The 26,162-nt window shown below is 38.4% G+C and overlaps 2 protein-coding genes across 2 annotated transcripts; one reads left to right on the top strand and one right to left on the bottom strand.

Annotated features, from left to right (window-relative positions):
• Positions 1-1,269: 1,269 nt before the first annotated feature.
• On the top strand, positions 1,270-3,664 carry LOC122222122 (golgin-45-like). Its single transcript, XM_042942222.1, has one exon. The coding sequence runs from the start codon at positions 1,325-1,327 to the stop codon at positions 2,528-2,530; it is 1,206 nt and encodes a 401-aa protein (XP_042798156.1). The 5' UTR covers positions 1,270-1,324; the 3' UTR covers positions 2,531-3,664.
• A 112-nt stretch (positions 3,665-3,776) lies between these two features.
• On the bottom strand, positions 3,777-5,491 carry SPZ1 (spermatogenic leucine zipper 1). Its single transcript, XM_042942236.1, has one exon. It carries the CDS (start codon positions 5,209-5,211, stop codon positions 4,096-4,098), a length of 1,116 nt encoding a protein of 371 aa, XP_042798170.1. The 5' UTR covers positions 5,212-5,491; the 3' UTR covers positions 3,777-4,095.
• Positions 5,492-26,162: the final 20,671 nt, after the last annotated feature.

Below are 26,162 nucleotides of genomic sequence, written 5' to 3'. Positions count from 1 at the left end.
TATTTTTTCATTTGTTTCAAATGTGTTCATAATTGCTCAGTGATACATTTTTATAATGACTGCTTTAAGATCCTTATCTGATAATTCCAACATCTATGTCATCCCAATGTTGGCATCTGTTGTCTTTTTTCATTCAAATTGAGATTTTACTGGTTCTTGGTATAATTAATGATTTTTCTACGTATTCAGGACATTCTAGCATTTTATTATGACACCCTGGATCTTATTAAACCTTCTGTTTTAGCAGGCCTCTTCTGATGCTGTGCCAGCAGGGAAATTGCGTAAAAAAGCAGCATAAGGCCTCCATGACATTCTAATCCACTGGAGGAGGGGGTTGGGGAGGACCACGTTGTTACCATGAAGTGGAGATAGGACTTCAGAGTCCCCACTCTGCTTCTTCTGTACCATCCCAGAAGAAAAGGGGAGGAGTGCCTCATTACCACCAGGCAAAGGTGAAAGTCTAGGCTTGCCACCCAGTATTTACTGGTGGGGTGAGGGTGGAGACATGGCATTTTCCATGCAATTTGGCTAGAGTCCCCTTCCTCTCCTTTTCCTGTCCAAGACTGTCTCTCTCCTCATCCTTTGCCAAGGGAGAGCAGGCAAAGGGAACATTTTTTTGTGTGTAAGTACATTGGCATTTCTGGGTTGTGGCTCCTCCAACATTCTTTCCAGGATATACGAGATAGAAAGAAAACCCAGGAAATTCAATATCATGCTGTTCCTTAAGTCTCAGGGTCTCCGGATAGTCCATCTCATTCTTTCCATTTCAGAATCTTCATATGTTCATTTTATACATAACGTCCAGGGTTTTTAGCACACTTAATAGAAGAGGAAGAAATGCATGTGCTCTATTTTTCCGGGAATCAGAAGTCCAGCTCCCTTAATAAAAGATACAGCTTTTTCCCCTGGGTAACTCTACTGCCCCCACCTGGAGGAGTGGAAAGCATTTTGCCAGCACAGAACAAAATCCAGATATGTATCTATTCTTCTAAACCAACTGAAGTATCCTTCACCTAAGGCCTCTGCTGCTTGGTATGCCCACTGTTCACCGGTGGAGGATCAAGGGAGGAATATTAGAAAAAATAGTGCTAGGGAATGTGGAGATTTACGAGAAGAGAAAAACTGTTCTGCGGTGGTTTATCAGCATTTTTTTTTTTTTTTTTTTTTTTTTTTTGCTTCTTTACTTCACTACTTCCCACACTTCAATAGATAATAAGAAAAGGAAACATGCCTTTAAAAAGTGAGCTTTAAAGGTTCGCAATTAGGAAGGACCCTTGGCGGTTTTTCCATAGAAGGTTTGAGGTGCCTTTTCATTGGTTAAAAAATGACTACTCTTGAAAGTTTAGAAGCCAAAGTCACCCTCACTGCAGCCCCAGTCCGAGGAGCAGGAGATGGAATGGAAACCGAGGAGCCACCTAGAGCTGTTGAAATTACCTCTGGAATCCAGCCCGTGAAGCATCACATCCTTCAGAACCCACGGAAGAAAGCCGTTCCAGGAGACAGCCCAGGAGTTCTTCAGCTAGGGAAGATCCTCGCCGAAAAGGCAGTGGAAGTCGAAGCCGTAAGAATATTAGTTCCCAAAGCTGCTATAACCCATGATATCCCCAACAAAAATGCAAAGGTTAAGTCTCTGGGACATCACAGAGGAGAATTCCTTGGTCAGTCGGAGGGCGTTGGAGAACCCAGAAAGGAACTGTCAGAGGTAAAGAATGTACTGGCGAAGCTCAAGAACTCTGAAAGAAGGTTATTACAGGACAAAGAAGGTCTTTCAAGCCAGCTCAGAGTACAGACAGAGGTCAATCGTGAGTTAAAAAAGCTGCTAGTGGCTTCTGTCGGGGATGATCTTCAGTATCACTTTGAACGTCTAGCCCGTGAGAAAAATCAGCTTATTTTAGAAAACGAAGCCCTAGGTCAAAACACAGCTCAACTTTCTGAACAATTAGAACGTATGTCAATACAGTGTGATGTATGGCGAAGTAAATTCCTTGCGAGCAGGGTTATGGCAGATGAATTAACCAACTCCAGGGCAGGCTTACAGCGTCAAAACCGTGATGCACAGAGTGCCATTCAAGATCTCCTGAGTGAACGGGAACAGTTTCGTCAGGAAATGATAGCTACCCAGAAACTCTTGGAGGAGTTCTTAGTCTCTTTGCAGTGGGGAAGAGAGCAAACCTACTACCCAAGTACGCAACCTCACACCACGGCAGAACTAGCGTTAACAAATCACAAGTTGGCAAAAGCGGTCAATGCTCATCTTCTGGGAAATGTCGGTGCTAACGGCCAAAAAAAGGTTCCATCGCCAGTTGAATTCTGCAGCACCCCAGCAGAAAAAATGGCTGAAACGGTTCTACGCATTTTAGATCCAGTTACCTGTACAGAAGGCTCACCTGATAACCCATTTTCTGAGTCTTCACCAACCACCTTGCTTGCTACAAAGAAAAATATTGGACGATTTCATCCCTATACTAGATATGAAAACATAACTTTCAATTGCTGCAACCACTGCCAGGGAGAACTTATCGTCCTTTAACATTCAGTGTGTCGGAGGCACACCACAGGCACTTGCTTCTCTGGGAGCTGGAGTTCTTACAATGGTAGAAGTAATATCACTTTCTATTTAAGTAATCTATATCCCCAAAGATGTTTTATGTACTGGACCACAGATTACCCTTTCTTAATAAGTATCTCAGGGTAAGAAAAGAAGGAAACTGTGTAGCTATATTTAAAGGAGATGATAACTTTGCAGGCACTGTATGATGCTTTTCCTAAAGGACTCTGAAAGAAAAAGATTCCACCTTTATTTTAAGCCCTAAGTTATATCTTGCTGTGTATTTAATATGAGCAGACTTAACTTTTGGTACTCTTAATGCAAGGTGGGTCATATGCGGCCACACCACTCATTTACTGTTGTCTCCGGTTAGTTTCTGGTTTTTTGTTTTGTTTTTTTACACCACAGCAGTACAATCGAATAGATGCAACAGGGCTTGTATGGCCTGCAGAGCTTAAAATATTTCCTATCAGGTCCTTTACAGAAAGTTTTCTGGCCCCTACTCTCAAGGAATAATAGCCAGGGGGATGGGTGGAGGGAGTGTCCATTCCTTTTTTGGTGATTTTGTTGGGGCTACAAAGGAGGCTCATGGAAATACTATGGGTGAAGGGACTAATATTTTAAAACCAAATGCTACATGTTAGAAAAATTAAAAGTATTTTACCAGCATATTAGCAAGTGTTTCAGCAAAACATATTATGTTGGTTTTGTGTGGGGAATGCCATAGTTTGAATGGGTGCAACTTGACATATATAAAGAAAACAGATTCCACTGAGCTCATTTTGACAAATGCAACACAGTAGGAATATCCAATTTGATATAAAATGTGGCAGAGAAAGTGGAATCTTTTTGGAACATTGTACAAAATGAAAAATGAAATCCATCAATTAATTAATAATTGTTTATGATGCACCATCATAAAACACCCTTTTTATAGGTCTTTAAAAATATCCACAATATGTTTCCACCAGATTACACCATAGTAGGTGCAGAACTGTCTATCAAAAGAGAAATCTCCTGAAGACAAATCTGGTCAAATAACATATTTTAATGTCAACTTAATGGGGTTTTTTGTCTGACTCATCAGAGTTATACTTTGAAATGGCAATAAATTTCTCTACATTCTTTAAAAAAAAAAAAAATAAATAAAGGTTCGCAATTAAAGTGTTATATACTTCCTCCCAAGAAAACTCCCCTTACCCAGTAAATGATTAAAGAAAATAAAAACTTTTCATTGCTCATTCTTGTTTTTATTTAGATTAGATTGATAACTTCTCCTTCTTGGTTAACGGGTCATAGAATCTCTAATAACTACAACAAAACAAGCAAATTGTATGACAGGTTATGAACTTGTTGTTGACAATAAAGGTCACGAAAGACCAAACTTATGTAAGTACTAAGGTAATGAATAACGTGTTAATCCTCTTGTTCTACAGCTTGCTCTTGGTTGAACCAACAGATCTATCCTAGGTGTGCTGATTGGTTATGCCTGGAGTTGATGTATTACAGTTTTTGAAGAACTGTCTTTTCTTCTAATTTTGTATTTTCTAAGTTAGGCTGCTGGATGGCCTCTTTTTTCCCACAAGATCTCTTCTTGCAATATGGGTATTGAAGCGGTTATTAAGCGCTTTCTTACTACAAGCATCCAGGCTTTTGTAGACTTTGTGTTTTTTCTGAGATGTACCATCTCTTCCTTGCATTTTTTCCTTATACTCTGTTTCTGATAGTTTCTGTTTTTTCTTGTCTTGTTCACAATTTATCTGAATTGGACTTTCTCGCCAAGTTCCCTCTTTCTGATGATGGAGTTCCTTGAGAAGCTCTATTCTCTGCTGTAAGATTTGACATTCATTTTCCAGCAAAGCTGCAATCAAATGCAATGAATATGTGTCATGTTTCAGTTTCTTCACTTGTTCCTCCAGTTCATGCTTAGCTGACACCTCATTATTTGGTTGAATTTGGAAATGCACTCCATTATTTTCAAGAGTTTCTTGTATGTCTTTCTGAGATTTCTGATATGATCTTATTAGTTCACTAAGCTCAGTATGTTGCACATTCCAGTGTTCAGCTTCCTGTAGTAACTGCTCCATGTTGCTCCTAAGTTTGATGTTTTCTTCTTGAACATGATGGTGTCTGTAATTTGCTTTTTCCTTGCTTAATTGAGTTTCATTAAGGGGTCTGTTTTCTTCTGAATGACTTACCAAATCCTTTCCAAAAGTTTGTACCATGTCCTTGGAATTCTGGTTTTCCAATATCATCTCCTGTTTCTTTACATTCTGTTCTTTCTCTAGGTCTGAACTACCAAGCAAGTTTTTCAATAACACTTTATTTATCTTGTCAAGTTCTCTGATTTTTTCTTTAAGTTCTGACACATCCTCAGAAATACTGGTTTCCTCAAAAGAATCTTTTGTTTCTGTGATCTTCTCTCCACAACTTGTGACACTTTTAATGATGTCTTTAATTTCTTTTAAGAGATTTTCAAACTTTTGTGCAGTCTGTTGTTCAGTTACTTGATGAACACTACTATTTAGGGAAGGGAGAGAACCCCAGGAGACAGGGGGAAGGGATCCAATTTCGAATAAGGCAATGATAATCCAAGGATCCAAGGACTCTTGATTGAGATCAGGAGTAGGTTTAAGAGTTTTGGAGAGGGCGGACACTTCCATCTCAGCTGAGTTAGTAGGGCTGGTGATTACAGCATGTGGCAAACAGAAAACCTTAGAAATTCCAGGAAGGGAAGGGGGTGGTCCTCTGTGCAAATGGGTAGGGAATACAAAACCAACCAGAAGTCCAGAGACCAGAGCTAAGGTCTCAAACCAGGGAGATGATGTTTAAGCGGAAGGTGACATCTCAGATGACCTAGGGGAGAGGGAGGGTGAGTAAGGGGACCAGGAGCTAGGGTCCATCTCCCCTTCTCCAGGCTTCTAGTGTTCATTCCCTGACCCTAGCAACCAGGTCTTTATTCTGTCACTGCACTATTGTGGCCTATCTCCAGCTTCTGTTTCTTTTTGTCACAATAGAAACTTCTTAACCCCCATACCCAATGACTCACGAATCAAAATCTATCTTGAGTTACACCTACTCCTCATCCCAGAAAGACCTTTATGCCAGTCCTTTCCAAAATTCCCTACTTTTCTAGGTTTTTATTCAACTCATTCTAACTGTATTCTATGACCTCCCAACCTCATCTCTACTACCTATAACCCAAACTCAACTGCAACATGGTTTTTTGTTTGTTTGTTTTTTGTTTTTTGTTTTTTGTTTTTTTACCACCTAAGTGCATGGTGTGAAAACTTCTCCATGGACTTTCATAGCACCTTGGAACCTTATTGCTCCTAGGAGAGATACTACCATAAAACAAAGCTGTCCGTACAAAATAGAACCCAAAAAGTGCTGCATGTCTTCGTGAGTTTAGAGAAATCGAGAAATGGAATTGCTGCATTCAAAAATATTCCAGGGGTGCCCGGGTGGCTCAGTTGTTAAGCATCTGACATCGGCTCAGGCCATGATCTCATGTTTTTGTGAGTTCTGGTCTCACGATGAGTGAGCTTGAGCCCCCCCTTCAGGTGAGCTTGAGCCCTGCTTGCGGTGAGCACAAGCCCTGCATCAGGTGAGCAAGAGCCCTGCTTCAGGTAAACACAAGCCCTGCATCAAGTGAGCCCTGCTACCCGTCCCCCCACCTCCCCTGTCTCTCTCTTCCTCTGCCCCTTGCTCACTGGCATGCTCCCTCTCTCTAAAAAAAAAAAAAAAAGAAAAGAAAAGAAAAAAATCCACTGCAGTAAAAAGAGAATATCTGAGTGGTTCCTTAACATAATTACAAACTGGGACTTTTCTTAGCTTTAAAAATAGGCATCCTTTAAGACAGACTTATACACTTGTTCCTGATTCATTTACAGGTGATATAAAACTTTGATCATTACTTTTCACAAGAACTTGCTAAAAAATAGCATAATTTATCTAAAGCATTTGAAACAACTAGATCCTGTAGTGGGCTATAGAAAAGTAACTGAAATGGATTAAACCTAGTGCATTCTTGTCTTTTTGGTCCTAGGAATCAGAACCTTGAGAATATTAAATTCAAAAGAAACATTCCTTATGTGAGACTTTCTCTTTGCCTTCAAAATCTTTCTAGTAAGCACTTCACTAACTAGAAGTTTGCATCCAGTCTTAAGGGAAAATTCATGCTCTTGTAGATGGTTTTTATTTTATTAGAGAAAAGAAATTTATGTTTTTTTCTTTCATAGCTACCAGCTCACTCTATTTCCCCGAGCCTCATGCACATCTCTAGTCAGTTGGGCTCTGAGACACTGCCTCATGACCATCCACAGATGCAGCAGTGTTGGTCTTTCTTTTCTACTTGAAGAAGGAGCACCTTTTCTAATTCATACAATGATATCATACAGGGGGCACCTGGGTGGCTCAGTAGGTTAAGTGTCCAATTCCTGGTTTCGGCTGAGGTCATGATCTCATGGTTCGTGAGTTTGAGCCCTGCATCAGGCTCTGCGCTGACAGTGCAGAACCTGCTTGGGATTCTCTCTCTCTTTCCCTCTCTCTCTGCCTCTCTGCTGCTCCTGCTCTCTCTTTCAAAGTAAATAAACTGGAAACAAAATGATATTACAGAGGCTAGCAATTGCCCTTATGCCTTCATTCTCCCTCTTAAGATCCAACTTCTGTTGGTATTTCCCCTTTGACTCAAACTATCATTTAAGATAGTCTTTAAATCAGGGTGCCTGGGTGGCTTAGTCAATTAAGCATCTGACTCTGGCTCAGGTCATGATCTCATGGTTTGTGGGTTTGAGCCCTGTGTCAGGCTGTCTGCTAACAGCTCAAAGCCTGGAGCCTGCTTCGGATTCTGTGTTTTCCTCTCTCTCTTCCCCTCCACCCACTCATGTGCTCTGTCTCTCAAAATTTAATAAACATTTAAAAAAAATTTTTTTAAGACAATTTTTAAATCTTCAAAATAAAGGAATTTTTTTCTGATTTGGTCATTAATTTCTAGCTTTATTGCATTGTAATCAGAAAATAAAATATTTCTACCTTTTGAAATTGATATTTTTTCTTTGGCCTAATTATCAATGTTCATTTATGTTTTATGGATAATTGAAAAATATGTATTCTTTATTTTTGTTTTTGTGGCTTTTTGATGCTTTTGGACATAAACCTGATATTACTTTTGCCTTTAATTTTTATGGAAACTAGTTTGAAGGTGGCCTGTTCAAGATACTAAAGATCATTCTTTTTTCATCAAAATAGGATGTAGGGGCACCTGGGTGGCTCAGTTGGTTGAGCGTCTGACTTCGGCTCGGGTCATGATCTTACAGTTCGTGGGTTCGAGCCCCACATCAGGCTCTGTGCTGACAGCTGGGAGCCCGGAGCCTGCTTCCGATTCTATGTCTCCCTCTCTCTGCCCCTCCCCCACTCACACTCTGTCTCTCTCTCCTTCAAAAATAAATAAACATTAAAAAAATTTTTTTTTAAAAAGAGGATGTAAATATTTTGTTCCTTCTTACAAGTGTAATGAATTTCAAATAACATTTCTGTTAATTTTACTGAAATTTGAATTCACTGGAGATGGTGAAAGATTTCTAGAGTGGTTTCTTTTTTTTTTTTTATTGACCCATTTTCTCAGTGGGTGACTATGAAAATTAAACAGATTTAGACTATCTTACAATTGCTGTCCACTAAGTTCCCAATAACCTAAAGACTTTTAAAAAACAAATGCCAAAATAAGTCAGTCAGAGAAAGATAAATACCATATGGTTTCACTCATACGTGGAATTTAAGAAACAAAACAAACAAAGGGAAAAAAAAGACAAACCAAGAAACAGATTCTTAACTATACAGAACAAACTAATGTTTACTGGAGGGGATGTGGGTAGGGGAATAGGTGAAATAGGTGAAAGGTATTAAGAGTACCCTTATCCCGATGAGCACTGAGTAATGTACGAAATTGTTGAATCACTATATTGTACACCCGAAACTAATGCAACACCATGTTAACTCTACTGGAATTAAAATTTTAAAAAAATTTAAAAAGAAGAGCAGGAGCTATTTCTAAAATATTAGAAGAAAACTTGTATAAAATTTTCTCTCTCTTTAAAACCAGTTTGCCTTGGGGTGCCTGGGTGTCTCAGTTGGTTAAGTGTCCTTCGGCTCAGGTCATGATCTTGTGGTTCTTGGGTTTGAGACCTGTGTCAGGCTCTGTGCTGATGGCTCAGAGCCTGGAGCCTGCTTTGGATTCTATGTCTCCCTCTCTCTCTGTCCCTCCCCCGCTTGTGCTTTGTCTCAATCTCTCTTTCTCTCTCTTTCAAAAATAAATAAACATTAAAAAATATATATTTAAAACCAGTGTGCCTTAACAAAACATAAATCATATCAAAGTACACATGATGTCAATATGTCTTGCTGCTGGTGATGTTAACCCTAGTCACTTCATTAAGTGATATCTGCTGGATTTATTATAAAGTTACTCTTTCCCATTGTAATTAACAAACATCTTGGGAGAGATATTTTGACACGCTGAAAGTATTCTGTTTGTTTTCAAACTTTTACCTATTGGTATAATTTTAGAGCACAGAGTTTGGTTTTTCATGCAACAATTATTACTGTGGTGATTGATATACAGGTGATTTTCTATTTCTGTCATTCCTTTTATATTTGTTGATTGTAAAGAAGAGCTGTCTCTTTCCTGTATTTACTTTTCATTCATTCATTCACTCATTCATTCATTCATTCATATATGTATTTTTAGGGGCACCTAGGTGGCTCAGTCAGTTGAGCAACCAGCTCTTGGTTTCAGCTGGGGTCATAGTCTCACCATTTCTGCGTTTCAGTCCCATGTGGAGCTCTGCACTGACTGCTCGGATCCAGCTTGGAATTCTCTCTCTCTCCCGCTCTCTCTTCCCCTCCCCTTCTTGTTCTCTCTCTAAAAATGAATAGGGGCACCTGTGTGGCTCAGTCGGTTAAGCATCCAAGGTTAAGCATCCAACTTAGGCTCAGGTCATGATCTCATGGTCAGCTCAGACCCTGGAGTCGGCTTCATATTCTGTGTCTCTCTCTCTGATCCTTCCCCGCTTGAGCTTTGTCTCTTTCTCTCAAAAATAAAGGTTAAAACAATTTTTTTTAAAAAAAAGAATAAATAAACTTAAAATCCTCTACATGGAAAACAATCATTTAAAAAAAAAACAAAAAACAAGTATGTTTATAGAAGTATGGACTTACAGATATTTATTTTTGGGGGTTATAATTGAATACTATAATTTATTTTCTTGCTCAAATATGTAAGAATAATTTTAATTTGATGATTTTTTTGGTATATGGAAGTATATTTTTATTTTGGGTAATTGTTCTAATTGCTCAGTAGTTTTGTTGTTGTTGTTTCATTATTTACATCCAAATTAGTTAGCATATAGTGCAACAATGATTTCAGGAGTAGATTCTTTGATGCCCCTTACCCATTTAGCCCATTCCCCCCCCAAAACCCCTCCAGCAACCTTCTGTTTGCTCTCTACATTTAAGAGTTTCTTATGTTTTGTCCCCTTCCCTATTTTTATATTATTTTTGCTTCCCTTCCCTTAGGTTCATTTGTTTTGTCTCTTAAAGTTCTCATATGAGTGAACTCATATATTTGTCTTCCTCTGACTGACTAATTTCACTTAGCATAACACCCTCTAGTTCCATCCACGTAATTGCACATGGCAAGATTTCATTCTTTCTGATTGCCGAGTAATACTCCATTATATATATATATATATGTATATGTATATACATATATACGTATATATGTGTGTATGTGTGTGTGTATATATATATATATATATACACACACACACATACCACATCTTCTTTATCCATTCATCCATCGATGGACATTTGGGCTCTTTCCGTACTTTGGCTATTATTGATAGTGCTGCTCTAAACATTGGGGTGCATGTGCCCCTTCAAAACAGCACACCTGTACCTCTTGGATAGATACCTAGTAGTGCAATTGCTGGGTCGTAGGGTAGTTCTATTTTTAATTTTTTGAGGGACCTCCATACTGTTTTCCAGAGTGGCTGCACCAGCTTGCATTCCCACCAACAATGCAAAAGGGTTCCTCTTTCTCCGCATCCCTGTCAACATCTGTTGTTGCCTGAGTTGTTAATGTTAGCCATTCTGACAGGTGTGAGGTGGTATCTCAGTGTGGTTTTGATTTGTATTTCCCTGATGTTGAGTGATGTTGAGCATTTTTTCATGTGTTGGTTGGCCACTTTGGAAAAGTGTCTATTTATGTCTTTTGCCCATTTCTTCAGAGGATTATTTGTTTTGGGGGTGTCAAGAAACTCTTAAATATAGAGAACAAACAGAAGGTTCCTGGAGGGGTTGTGGGCTAAATGGGTAAGAGGCATCAAAGAATCTACTCCTGAAATCATTGTTGCACTATATGCTAACTAACTTGGATGTAAATAATAAAAAACAACAACAACAAAACTACTGAACAATTAGAACAATTACACAAAATAAGAGAATTAGTATTTTGGGGATGTTGTTTAATAAGTTCTTTATAGATTTTGGATACTAACTCTTTATCTGATATGTCATTTGCAAATATATTCTCTTATTCCGTCGGCTGCCTTTTGGTTTTGCTGATTGTTTCCTTTGCTGTGCAGAAGCTTTTTATTTTGATGAGGTCCCAATAATTCATTTTTGCTTTTGTTTCCCGTGCTTCTGGAGAGTGTTGAGTAAGAAGTTGCTGTGGCTGAGGTAAAGAGGTTTTTGCCTGCTTTCTCATTGAGGATTTTGATGCCTTCCTGTCTTACGTTTAGGTCTTTCATCCATTTTGAGTTTATTTTTGTGTAAGGTGTAAGAAAGTGGTCCAGGTTCATTTTTCTGCATGTCGCTGTCTAGTTTTCCCAGGACCATTTGTCTTTATTCCATTCGATATTCTTTCCTGCTTTGTCAAAGATTACTTGCTCATAAGTTGGTGGATCCATTTCTGGGTTCTCTATTCTGTTCCATTGATCTGAGTGCCTGTTTTTGTGCCAGTACCATACTGTCTTGATGATTACAGCTTTGTAATACAGCGTGAAGTCTGGGATTGTAATGATTCCAACTTTGGTTTAATAGTTGTTTTTTTTTTTTTAAACCAAAGCCATAGTTGATTATTGATGACTATTTAAGAGTCTTCTTTATATTCACAAGGGATTCTGTGCAGAGTCTGATTTTAAATATAAGGACTTTTATGGTTGCTTTAATATGTAGTAGTGTACTTGTATGTACCCATTTAGGGGAAAAATGATCTGAAAATTAAATTTTTGTTCAAACAAGCAAAATACAGATGTAACTGGACAGACCTGTTAGCTGTGATCCTCTGTGTGTTCTCTTAGACCACCAGGTGGTGCTGTTGGCTTTCAACATTACAGAAGTTGCCACTTTTTTTTTTTTTAATATTTAACTACAGAGTTAGTGATATTGCAAAGATAGTGTCGTCCAGAATCTTTTTTTTTTCTTTTTCCCACAGTTTGAGAGTGAAGGTGACTTGCCCAAGGGTACAGATAGTTACGATGAGAGCTGGGATTAGAGTTAAACTTGAAGGGATGCAGGTTCTGCACATCAGAAAGCTGTGAAGAATTTTTAAATATTTAAGTGTTATATGAGATAGGGGTTATGTGGAAAAGCAGGTTTTCAAAGCTGATGAGACTGGCTTGTTTTACAAGATGTTGGCAAACAAACCTATGTAAGACAAATGGCATTTCAACAGGCAAAGATGTGATTGGAGACTCAGAAGAATCTAACCTTTATTTCCCTCAGAGCAATACTTCTGTATTTGCTAATTCAATCTTGGCAGCAACTTTATAGAACATCACTGCAAAGAACAAGATTCAGCTGTATGTAGAAATAAAGACCCCCAAAAAATTACAAAACTTACATTCTGAAAACTACAAAGTATTGTTGAAAGAAATTAAAGAAGACCTAAATAAGTGGAAAAACACCTCACTATCATGGATTTGAAGACTTGATATTGTTAAGACAGCAATACCTCCCAAACTGATCTACAGAATCCATACAATCTCTATCAGTATATCAGCTGTCTGTTTGGCAGAAATTGACAAGCTGATCCTAAAATTCATTTGGAAATTCAAGGGATCCAGAATAGCCAAAACAATCATAAAAAAGAAAAACAAAGTGGGAAGTCTTACATGCCCTGATTTTAAGACTTACTCTACAGATGTAGTATCAAGGCAATGCGGTATTAGTGAAAGGGTACACATAGATCAATAGAACACAATAGAGAGCACTGATGTAGACCCACACGAATACAGCCAACTAATTTTTATCAAAGATACAAAGGCAGGGAGTGTGGGTGGCTCAGTCAGTTGAGCTTCCCCCTTTTGATTTCAGCTCAGGTCATGATCTCAGAGTTCATGAGTTCGAGCCCTACATTGGGCTCCACACTGACAGCGTGGAGCCTGTTCGCGATTCTCTTTCTCCCTCTCTCTCTCCCCGTCTCCTGCTTTGTACACACACCCTCTCTCTCTGTCTCAAAATAAACTTAAAAATAAATAAATACGTACATACATACATACATAAAAAGACACAAAGGCAATTCACCAAATAGTGCTGGACAGATTGGATATCTGTATGCAAAATAACAATAAACTTTGACACATACCAGACACCTTATAAAAAAGATTGAACTCTTTGGGGATTAAGGGGCACACTTGCTATGATGAGCACCGGGTATTGAATAGAAGTGTTGAGTCACTATATTGTACACCTGAAACTAATATTACTTGTATGTTAACTAACCGGAATTTAAATTAAAACTTTGGGGTGCCTGGTGGCTCAGTTGGTTAAGTGTCAGACTCTTGATTTCAGCTTAGGTCATGATCTCAGGGTCATGATCCCTGGGTCCTGAGATTGAGCCCTGCATTGAGCTATGCCCATGCTAGGTATGGAAGCTGCTTGAAGTTCTCTCTTTCTCCTCCCTTCTACTGCTCACTCTGTCTCTCTCTCTCTAAAAAAATTAATAATAATAATAAAATAATTAATGAAAACTTTAAAAATATTTAACTCTAAATGGATCATATTTAAATGTAATTTAATGTATTTTTTTACATTTTACTTAAACGTAAAATACAAAACTAGGGGTGCTTGGGTGGCTCAGTTGGTTAAGCTCCAGACCTCGTTCGATTCCTGCATTGGGCTCTGTGCTGACAGCTTGGAGCCTGGAGCCTGCTTCAGATTCTGTGTGTGTGTGTCTTTCTCTCTGCTCCTCCCCTGCTCTCACTCTGTCTCTCTCGCTCTCTCAAATAAATAATAAACATTAAAAAAAACTAAAAAAAATTTTTTTTAATACAAAACTAAAATTTCTAAGAGAAAACAGAGAATATGTATGATCCTGGATCTGGCGATGGCTTTTTAGATACAATACCAAAAGCATAATGCATGAAATAAAAGTTTGATGAATTGGAATTTCTGAAAATTAAACCTTCTCATTCAGTGAAAGACACTGTGAGGTGAATGAAATGACAAACCACAGACTGGGAGAAAATATTTGTAAATCATGTATGCAATGAGACGTATATCCAGAAAAATATTTTTTATATATACATATATATATATATATATATATATATATACACGATATATATACACGTGTATATATATATATATATATATATATATATATATATATATTTAACTCAGCAATAAGAAGACTTAAAAACTGGACAAATATCTGAACAGAACACTTTAGTGAAGCAGATAATGTGAACAGCAAATTAGACATGGATATAAAAAGATGCTCAATATCATTTACCACTAGGGAAGACAAATTGCAAAACAATGAGATACCATGACTTACCATTAGAATATTAAAACACACACACACACACACACACACACACACGTACAGCTTGACGGTACCGAACACTGTCAAGGCTTTTGAAAAAGGGTGCTATCTTTCAATCCTGGTGAGAATGCGAAAATCATACGGGCACTTCGGAAGACAATTTGGAAGACAATACAGACACGTTGGAAGATAACACTATAAAAACTGGGTGTTATATAGTGTTAGTGTAAACTTACCAAAATGACAGAGCATCATGCTCCTAGGTGTTTATCCAACTGATTTGAAAATGTATGTTTATAGAAAAACCCGCATATGAATATTTATAGCATCTTCATTCATAATCACCCCAAATTGGAGGCAACTAAAATGTCCTTCAGTAGATGAATGAATAAACAAACTGTGGTATACATGATGGAATATTATTCAGAAAAAAAAAGAAGCACAAAATCTGGAGAGACTATATATTGAATGATTCTGTTCATAACATATTATGGAAAAGGCAAAACTGTAGGAATGGAAAACAGATCAGTGGATTCCAGGCATTAGAAGAAGAAGGGGTTAACTAGGACCTGCATGGGAAGAAATTTATAACTCCATGCATTTGTCAAAACCTATAGAAACTACAGCAGAAAGAGTAAACTGTAATGTATGAAAAAGTGTTAAAAATCAACCAGGACTTTAAATGACAGAAGGGATGAAATGCAGATTGTGACAATGCTTAATGACTTGCCTCCCAAGAGTGGAGTATGGGAAAGGGGAATAAAGGTAACTTTACATTGGAGAAACCTGGCAAACACTACCTGGGCTGTTAAATCAGTGTTGAATCATGGTAATAGCATATATCCTTGATGTGATGAGAATGGACCTTCATCTCTATAGTCTTCCTCTCCCATCCCCATTATCCCTAGTCTAACCATGAGGAAAACATTAGACAAAAACAAATTAAGACACATTCACAAAATAGCTGACTTGTGTTTTTCAAAACTATCACAGTCATAAAGAGCAAGAGAAGTCTGAGAAGCTGTCATAGACCAGATTAGACTAAGGAAACATGATAACTAAATGTAATGTAGTATCCTGGATGCGATTCTGGAACAGAAGAAGGACATGGAGCGAAAAACGGTGAGATCCAAATGAAGTGGTAAGTTTAGTTAAGAGGAATGTACGATTGTTGGTTTCTCAGTCATGGCAAATGTGCCATAGTAGTGTAAGATGTTCACAATAAGGGAACCTGGAGGGATGTACAGGAACTCTCTGAACTATCTTTGCAACTCTTCTCTAAATCTGAAAGTTCATTCTAAAATAAAAACATTATTTTTTATGTTAGTCAAATTCCTTACTTGGCAACACAGAAACGACCAACAGAATAAAATAAGAACCCATGAGTGCATATGATTATAAACAGGTGGTAGATGAGTGGTAAAATAAATAGATAAGAATGAAGAGAAAACTCTTCCCTTTTTTTCTTATTAAAAAATTTTTTTTATTGTTTATTCATTTTGAAAGACAGAGACAGAGCACAAGCAGGGGTGAGGCAGAGAGAGAGGGTGACACAGAATCTGAAGCAGGCTCCAGGCTCTGAGCTGTCAGCACACAGCCCGACTCGGGGCTCAAACTCACACACCGCAAGATCATGACCTGAGCCGAAGTCGGACATTTAACTGACTGAACCACCACCACCCTGGTATTCCAAGAGAAAACTCTTCCTTATGACAGAATGCCAACTGTAAATGCAAAGGTAGTGCTGAGCTTAGAAAATCACCATTTAGTAGCCACCATAGTAGTCTGTTTCAAACATAGTCTGTTTCAACCAAAGATCATCAATGTATGATTAAAACTAATGGGTAAAAATTTGATAGGAACTCAATATTCACATCATCTCAAAGCATCTTTCCAAAAATAGTTATTAATAAAAGGAAGAAGAGTAACTTTACAGGGGAGAAGCCAAGCAGGCACCACCCTAACCAAGTAATTAAAGTTAGCATCACCAGTAAGGGGACAAATAAAATTTCTATGCCTCCAGGATGGACTGAGAAAGACCAGCATCACTTCTGTAGTATTTGTGCCCCCAAATCCATCATCTGAATCTAAACATGAGAAAACATCAGTAAAACAAAAATTGTGGGACATTTTATAAAATCACTGGGTTTACTCTTCAAAAATTTAAGAAGATAAAAGCAAAGAGAGGGGCACTTGGGTGGCTCCATTGGTTAACCATACAACTCTTGATTTTGGCTCAGATCATGATCCCAGGGTCATGGGATTAGCCTTTTATCAGACTCTGTGCTGATCAAGGATCCTATTTAAGATTCTCTCTCTCTCTCTCTCTCTCTCTCTCTCTCTCTCTCTCTCCCTCCCTCCCTCCCTCTGCCCCTCTCTCCCACTCACATGCTCTCTCTCTAAAAAAAAAAAAAAAGACCAAGGACCTGTTCAAAGGGCATCAAAACAGTATGACAACTAAATGCAATGTGTGATCTGGGCACCTGAGTGGCTCAGTTAGTTAAACATCTGACCCTTGATTTCAACTCAGATCATGATCTCATGGTTCATGAATTTGAGCCCTACATTGGGCTCTGAGCTGGCAGTGCAGAGCCTGCTTGGGGTTCTCTCTCTCTCCCTCTCTTTCTGCCCCTCCTGTGCTTTCTCTCTCTCTCTCTCTCTCTCTAGTGCTTGGGTGGCTTAGTCAGTTAGGCATCCCACTCTTGGTTTCTGCTCAGGTCACGATCTCAGTTTTGTGCTGCTGGCACAGAGCCTGCTTGAGATTCTCTTTCTCCCTCTCTCTCTGCCCCTCCCCCACTCACTCTGGCTCTGCTCTCTGCAAAATAAATAAACTTTAAAAAAAAGTAAAATAAACATAAATAAATAAGTAGATAAATAAATAAATAAAATTGTTGGGTTGATACTACCCAAAGCAATCTATACATTCAATACACTCCCTATCAAAATAACACCAGCATTCTTCACAGAGCTAGAACAAACAATTCTAAAACTTGTATGGAACCAGAAAAGACCCTGAATAGCCAAAGCAATCTTAAAAAAAGAAAACCAAAGCTGGAGGCATCACAATTCTGGACTTCAAGCTATATTATAGAGCTGTAATCATCAAGACAGTATGGTACTGGCACTAAGACACATAGATCAATGGAACAAAATAAAAACCCAGAAAGACACCTGCAAATGTATGGCTAACTAATCTTCAAGAAATCAGGAAACAATTAAATTTGGGACAATTAAATTTGAATATGGTCTGTAGATTAGAACCCAGACATCAGTACTTTTTAAAGCTCCCCAGTAGATTTCCCTGGACAGACAAATTTGAGAACCAGAAGAGTCCCTTCCCTGATTTTTTATTTTTTCTTAAAAAATAGATTTGTTTATTTTTCATTTGTTTATATATCTTTAAATAAAAATTGTATAAATTTAAGGTGTACAACATAATGATTATATATATATATATATATATATATATATATATATAAAATGAAATTATTACTAGTCAAGTTGGTTAATACTTATTTTCTCACATGGCATTTTGTGTGCCTGATTAGTATACCTGAAATCCATTCTCCCAACATGGTTTCAAGGTTCAATACAGTATTATTAAGTATAGTTATCAAACTGTTCACCGTTTGCTCAGTAAGACCAAGCAGTTTCCAAGTCCTGCATAGTGTCTGAGGATCGCTAGGATGCTCTGAAGACAGATTGTCATGATGACATCCTATAAACCTAACACTGGCATGCTTTTAAGGTAATTAATAAGACTAATGATTATGGAACTACATTAAAAGAATTGCAGAGCACTTGAATGATGTAAATAATTAATCTTCCTTCACTATGATGTTTTTAAGTTGTCAATTCTGCCTTGTTTCTTAATTTCTGAAGACAAGCTTCCATCTCTAAAGTAAAAAGGGCAAGCAATAAAACTGATTGGAGAATAAGGTTAAGAAGAATCCAAATAGCTTGTCTTTAGGTGTCGGGTTTCAGTTCTCTTGCCTATCAGGCCTAGCATTCCCACTCTCTTTTCTTCCTTATCTCCTCTGGGCCCAGGATGCCAAGACTTTTACCTTCTGAAAGATCAGGATTTTTACTGACTACATTGTACTACTTCCATATGCTGGAATCTCTAAGAAATATAAAAAGAACATTACATCCTCACCAATCTTCCACCTAAGGCCCTACCTCTCTTCTCTTTCCAAGCAAACAGCTAAATGCCATGTCCATTTCCTTACTTTTGCTCACTCTTCAAACCACTAGAATCGATCTGCCTTCTTGCCCCAGAACTTCAAGAAGTTCCTTGAAGACCTCCTTGCTGAGAAATCTGAAAGACAAGTTTACATCTTTACTGACTTGTCCCCTCAGCAACATTTTACACTCTTACCCATTCCAGACATCCAGACCCAGACTTTGAAATCAGACTTTGAAATCAGAGAGCCTGAGTTCAAAGCCTGGCTTAGCCACTTACTAGCCCTGCAACCTTGGCTATTTACCTAATCTCATAAAGCCCGAGTTTCTTCAACTGCTACATGGGAAATGTGATTATATGTGTCCATGAGACAGGATATTGTAAGCACTGAGCACAGCATCTAGCCAGCACTGAATAAGCATTCAATGAATTGTGACTTTATTTTCCCTTTTGTTTTTCCATGGCCCCAACTTTTCTGATTTTCTGTCTCATTCTTGTTCTTACTCAGCCCTTTCTTTGTGCATGGCTTTCTAGATTCCCAGGAATATGCCTTATCTTTTCAAAGCCCCCTTTAAATATCTCATTATCCAGTTTTTCCATTAAAATTTCTTTTTCTTTTGTTTAAGTAGGCTTCTTACACAGCATGGAGCCCAACACAGGGCCTGAACTCATGACCCTAAGATCAAGACCTGACCTGAGGCCAAGAGTTGGATGCTTATCCAACTGAACCACCTCCATTTAAGTTTTTTGGTCAGCTTCTCATTAGATTCAGTTGGTATAGCCACCTCAGGCAGTCACAATATTAAACAATTGCTGCTAATAGTTTTATGATAAATGCCTTGGGAGTAGAGCTGTTCTTGCAGTGTGAGCTCTTAGGTTAAGCAGAGACAGGTATTAAAAATGGAGCTTTTCAAGGAACTTCTAGATAATTCAAATAGTGACAATTCTATTGGGGCTGGGGCTGTTTTGGGAACTCCAAACCTATTCTGCCTACTATGGTGCCTGCTAGGTTGCTGGCTTTCATAGCTACTCAAGCTGTAAGGCTACTCCAGAGCTAGGGAGATGAGGATGGGAGTAGGGCAACTTAAAACACCACAAATCTCGTTTTTCTTACTAAGATTCAATTGTTTTTCTTGGAAACCCAGAAAATAAACCAACAGCTGTATGGTTAATTAATATTTGACAAAGAAGGAAAGAATATCCAATGGGGAAAAGAATGTTTCCTTAACAAAAGGTATCAGGAAAACTGGACAGCAACATGCAAAAGAAAGAAACTGGACCACTTCCTTTTTTTTTTTTTTTTTAAGTAATCTCTATGCCCAACATGGGGCTCAAATTCACAACCCTAAGATCGAGAATCCCTGTTCCACCAACTGAGCCAGTCAGGCACCCCCGGACCCCATTCTTACACAATACACAAAAATAAATTCCAAATGGTTTAAAACCTAAATGTGATACCTATAACCATAAAAATCCTAGAAGATGGGAATGCAAGCTGGTGCAGTGACTCTGGAAAACAGTATGGAGGTTCCTCAAAAAATTAAAAATAGAACTACCCTATGACCCAGCAATTGCACTACTAGGTATCTATCTAAGGGATACAGGTGTGCTGTTTCAAAGGGACATATGCACCCCAATGTTTATAGCAGCACTATCAACAATAGCCAAAGCATGGAAAGAGCCCAAATGTCCATCGATGGATGAATGGATAAAGAAGACGCGGTGTGTATATATATACAATGGAGTATTACTTGGCAATCAAAAAGAATGAAATCTTGCCATTTACAACTAATGGAATTAGAGGGTATTATGCTAAATGAAATTAGTCAGAGAAAGACAAGAATCATATGATTTCACTCATATGAGGACTTTAAGAGACAAAACAGATGAACATAAGGGAAGGGAAACAAAAATAATATAAAAACAGGGAGGGGGACAAAACAGAAGAGACTCTTAAATATGGAGAACAAACAGAGGGTTATGGGAGGGGTTGTAGGAGGGGGGATGGGCTAAATGGGTAAGGGGCACTAAGGAATCTACTCCTGAAATCATTGTTGCACTATATGCTAACTAATTTGAATGTAAATTAAAAAAAATTAAATTAAAAAAAATATACAGCAAGTTTGCAATATAAGAATTCTAAAATGAGGGCATAATTAAGAACACAATGTCACAATTATATTGTTTGAAACCAACTTTTGGGTAAAAAATTGTATTCCATTAAAAAATAATATTCCATTAAAAGTAATATTCCTCACATTAAAAAAAAAAATCCTAGAAGAGAACACAGGCAGTAACTTTTTTGACATAAGCCATAGCAACTTCTTTCTAGATATGTCTCCCAAGGCAAGGAAAACAAAAGCAAAAAGAAACTATAGGGACTACATCAAAATAATAATCTTGTGCAGTGAAGGAAACAATTAACAAAAGTTAAAAGGCAACCTACAGAATGGGAGAAGATATTTGCAACTGACATATTAGATAAAATCTATAAAGAACTAATCACACTCAACACCCAAAAAACAAATAATCCAATTTAAAAATGGACAGAAGAGGGGCACCTATGTGGCTCAGTCGGTTAAGCGTCCGACTTCAGCTCAAGTCATGATCTCATGGCTTGAGGGTTTGAGCCCCGCATCGGGGTCTGTGCTGACACCTCAGAGCCTGGAGCCTGCTTCAGATTATGTCTCGTCTCTCTCTGCCCCTCCCCCACTCTCACTCTGTGTCTCTGTCAAAAATAAAATAAAAACGTTAAAATAAATAAATAAATAATAAAAATGGATAGAAGACATGAGCAGACATTTATCCAAAGAAGACATACAGATAGCCAACAGACACATGAAAAGATGTTCATCATCACTTAACATCAGGGGAATGTAAATCAAAACCATAATGAGATATCACTGCACACCTGTTAGAATGGCTAAAATCAACAACACGAGAAACAACAGGGGTTAGTGAGGATGTGGAGAAAGGGGAGACCTCATGCATTATTGGTGGGAATGCAAAATGGTGCAGCCACTCTGGAAAATAGCATGGAGTTTCCTCAAAAAGTTAAAAATAAAGCTATCCTACAATTCAGTAACTGCACTTTTCAGCATTTACCAAAAGAATAAAAAAAACACTAATTCAAAGGGATACCTGCACCCCTAAGTTTATAGCAGCATTATTTACAATAGCCAAGATATGGAAGCAGCCGAAGTGTCCACTGATTAATGAATGGATAAAGAAGGTATGGTGTATATATACATAAAAATCAAATCCTGCCATTTACAACAATATAGGCAGAGCTAGAGATTATAATGATAAGCAAAATGAGTCAGAGAAAGATAAATACCATATGATTTTACTCACATGTGGAATTTAAGAAACAAACGAGCAAAGGGTGAAAAAGAAAGAGAGAAAGAGAGACAAAGAAACAGACTCTTAATTATAGAGAAACTGATGGTGAGGAAGGTGGAGGGATGAATTAAATAGATGATGGGGACTGAGGAGTGCACTTGTCATAATGAGCACTAGATAATATATGGAATTATTGAATCACTATATCATACACCTGAAACTAATATAACACTGTATGTTAACTAACTGGAATTAAAATAAAAACTTAAAAAAAAACTAATTCTGGTTAGTTTCCAGAGTTTGGCAATTTTTTTCAAGAAATATTTTTGCTTACATAAAGGAGTGGATTTTCAGAAGTCCTTATTCTGCCATTCTTAATCCATGAGCGCTCACTGTCTTCTCCTTAAGCCCCAAGCTGCTCTTCCTGTTTGGTTTCTTCTTAAATTGTACCCACAGAGCTTCATGAAGCAGAAATCTGGAAATAATCTTTGACTCCTCCCTCCCTCTTTGGATTCAATAAAATACCAAATCCCAACCATTCCACTTACTAAATCTCTCTCAAACTTCCAACTCTTTCTTCTCAATTCAACTCTGATTTACCAAGGCCCCATTACTATCATCTCTCCCTTTAACCTCTGCCTCTAATGGGATTTTTTCCCCCTCTATATCCTCCATTATACTCAGTCATAGAGATCATTAAAATATGCAGAATAGTGGAGGATAAGAGTTCAGCCTTGAGACTCAAGTTGAGGGGTGCCTGGGTGGCTCGGTCGGTTAAGCATCTGACTTCAAGTCAGGTCATGATCTCAAGGTGCGTGAGTTCTGTGCTGACCGCTCAGAGCCTGGAGCCTGTTTCAGACTCTGTGTCTCCCTCTCTCTCTGCCCCTCCCCTGTTCATGCTCTGTCTCTCTCTGTCTCAAAAATAAATAAACGTTAAAATTTAAAAAAAAAAAAGAGAGACTCAAGTTGACATGGGATCTTTACTATTTATTAGCTCTGGGTCCTTGGTCAAATTACTTATTCACTTTGTGACTCACTTTTCTCATCTATAAAATTGAAATAACATTGGTTCTTAGCTCATAGGATATTCAGGAGGATGAAGTGAGAAAATCCTAGTAAAGATTTTATTACGTTGTCTGACATGTAGTGAGGACTCAACATATGATAATAATATAAGACTAAAGTTCCAATTCTTTAACATGACTTAGAACACACAATAGCATCAACCAGGGGTTTAGCCTTCCAATAGCTTCTCCTGATCTTGGAGCCATTAGAAATTTCATTCCCTCGGGGCGTCTGGATGGCTCCATTGGTTGGGCATACAACTTCGGCTCAGGTCATGATCTCATGGTTTGTGGGTTTGAGCTCTGGGTCCGGCTCTGTGCTGATGGTCAGAGCCCGGAGCCTGCTTCAGATTCTCTGTCTCCTTCTGCCTCTGCCCCTCCCCTGCTTGTGCTCTCTCTCTCTCTCTCTAAAAAATAAATAAACTTTAAAAAATTTAAAAAAAAAAAGAAATTTTATTCCCTCATACATAGGAGAACGCAGTATGTTCATTCTCAGTTCTCACCTCTCAGCTCTCAGCCTTCAAACATACCATTCTCTGCCTGAAACATCTGCTGTTTCTCCAATATATCAAACATGATTCTGGCTCAAGGCCTTTGCACTGGCTATTCCCTCTGCCTGTAATGCCCGAGGTTGCGAAACCCCCCACAGGAGACCACCAGAGTCGTAAGTCAAAGCCAAGCGGCAAGGGTCGTTTATTGCAGGTTTGAACCTGGACCTCCGCGCACTCGTTGCCAGTGACGCTAAGAGGCCCCGATCAGGGTTGGTACAGCGTTTTTATAGACAGAGACAATTAGCATAGGGGAGGTTTCAGGTTATGAGGGGCCTGATTGGTTGATTTTAAAGTAAAGACATTTGTTGTTCTCTGATTGGGCGTCCTTTGTCTGTCCTTTGGCGGGAAGGCTTTGTCCGTTACTTGTGGCGGGAGAAAAAGGGGGAAGGGGGAAGGGGAAGAATGTGTTAAGCAAGCAAGATTACAGAAGCGAGAAAATGCTGGTTAGTAAGTATTTCCGTGATCTTAGGGTATAGTAAACTAAGTCTAGAAAAATTTAACGGTGCTCACATCGAACAATAGGCAAGACATACAAAATTTTAAATTCATTCTTTACAGCCTGGGAGGATCTTTCTAGGACCTTCACTCTCTTTCTCTACTCATGTCTCTCTGCCCAAATTTTATCTCCTTAGTGCAGCCTTCTCTGATCACCATATATAAAGTGGTGCTCCCAGGATTACCCCTTTACACTGTGTCGTTGTCTTTTGCAGCCCTTATCCCTGCCTGGCATTATATTATCATTTTATTACTTACCTGTTTTCTTTGTTAGAAGGTAAGGTCTACAAAGGCAAGAATTTTGTCTTGTTCCTTGTCTGTCTCTGACACTTGTAAATCCCTGACTCATGAAAGACACAATTGTTTGTGGAATATATGAGTAAATGTGAGATCTTGGTGAGTTTCCATGATAAGATATTTTGTTGACACTATACAGAGATGCAGATAAGAAACAGATCTTATTTGAGATACTCAAAATGACCTCCAAGGACCAGATATAGGACCACTGACAGACCCAGATTCACTTTAACACACCTATTCCATTGAGACAGGAGTAAGAGATTCCAGGTGGATATGGTATCAGTCACAATAGAGGCTTTCACTAGTTTCAAGGATGGACCAAAAGACCTATCTAGGAACACTAAATCTCTCTTTGAAGATTTCTATTATTATGGTCTTCCTGTTGTTGGTTGGACATTCCCTGGCTGTTGAAAAATTATAATCTTTTGATACACACATATTATTATGTGTTTTGGACTAGGTGCTTGTATCTTCTCCCTAGAGCTGATTCTGCAGTACAGGCAATCAGTCAACTGTCATGACCATTGTTATCATGAAGAGAAATCTGGGTTTCATAAGATCTTTGTTTTCTGTGCTTTACTCTCCATCTCTTGAATTTTCTGCTTGTAGAATTTTACTTACTTTCTAGCTGATATTTCTGTTTTGTCTCTTCCCATTCTTAATCCTCTTGAAAAACCTTCTTTGGAAGAATGCTGCCTTTCTGCTCAAGAGTTTATTAAGTATATCAGCTTTCTGATGCAAAGTTTTGTATTCATTTTCCAGCAGAGTTTTGGCTTAAAGCAGTGAATAAGATTTGTGTTCCAACTTCTCTGTTTTCCAGCCCTTGCCGAGCTAGCAATTCAGTGCTCAGTTTGGACTGGAAATGGCCTTTATCTTTTTCAACCAACGTTAACAAAAGTTCCTTTTGTGAGCCATCTATCATCTGTTTTTTAACTTCTCAGTCTGGTTACCTGCCAGCTATTTCAGCTGTGCAATGCCATTACTCAAAACTTGAAATTCATTTTCTTTGTGAGCAAGGGCACTTGCTATGTCTTTTGGAAGTTTCTGACAATGTTTCATGAGATCACGGAGCTCATTTCAGTTTTCTGTTTCCAGTTGCAAGTGTCTAAGTCTCTGAAGTCCAGTGTATTCTTTTTAACCCTCAGAATCCAGGTTTTGTCCCTTTACTTAGACTAACTTGGCATTGTTATATTTTATCCTGGCTATTTACATTCCTGTTTGGGGAGGCCTAAAATAACAAGTGGATTTACCACTGGCATCTGATTTGTTCCATCAATCCCTTTGATTGCATCTTGTTTTAAAATTTTTAAAAATGTTTTTATTTATTTTTGAGACAGAGAGAGACAGAGCATGAGCAGGGGAGGGGCAGAGAGAGAGGGAGACACAGAATCCGATGCAGGCTCCAGGCTCTGAGCTGTACACACAGAACTCGATGTGGGGCTCAAACTCACAGACTGTGAGACCATGACCTGAGCTGAAGTCAGACACTCAACAGACTGAGCCACCCAGGCGCCCCACTTTGATTGCATCTTTAAACCCACTTCTTCAAAGTGATTCTTATTTGTATCTTGGGTTCCTTCTTTGTAGCTCTGATGATCTATTGATAATCTGACAATTATTTGAGAATTTCTTTTTTCCCCCAAGAGGTTTTTAAATTTCTGCACAGTGTGCTGCTAGTCACTTCATATCTTTTTCTCATTATGTACAGAAACATTCCTCCTAAAGAAAATGCCAAGTAATTACTTCCTAGCAAGGCAGTTCTAGATTCCCAAGACACTTATTAAAAACCAGGGTATGGGGGGGGGGGGGCGCCTGGGTGGCTCAGTCGGTTGAGCGTCCGACTTCAGCT

Source organism: Panthera leo, chromosome A1, assembly GCF_018350215.1.
Source record: "Panthera leo isolate Ple1 chromosome A1, P.leo_Ple1_pat1.1, whole genome shotgun sequence".
Classification (NCBI taxonomy): domain Eukaryota; kingdom Metazoa; phylum Chordata; class Mammalia; order Carnivora; family Felidae; genus Panthera; species Panthera leo.
Note: the sequence above shows the minus strand (reverse complement) of the source record. Positions and strands in the feature narration are given on the sequence as shown.

Bases quoted from the DNA above. Each gene is read 5' to 3' on its own strand.
- SPZ1 (XM_042942236.1), bottom strand. From the start codon at position 5,211: ATGGAAGTGTCCGCCCTCTCCAAAACTCTTAAACCTACTCCTGATCTC.
- LOC122222122 (XM_042942222.1), top strand. From the start codon at position 1,325: ATGACTACTCTTGAAAGTTTAGAAGCCAAAGTCACCCTCACTGCAGCC.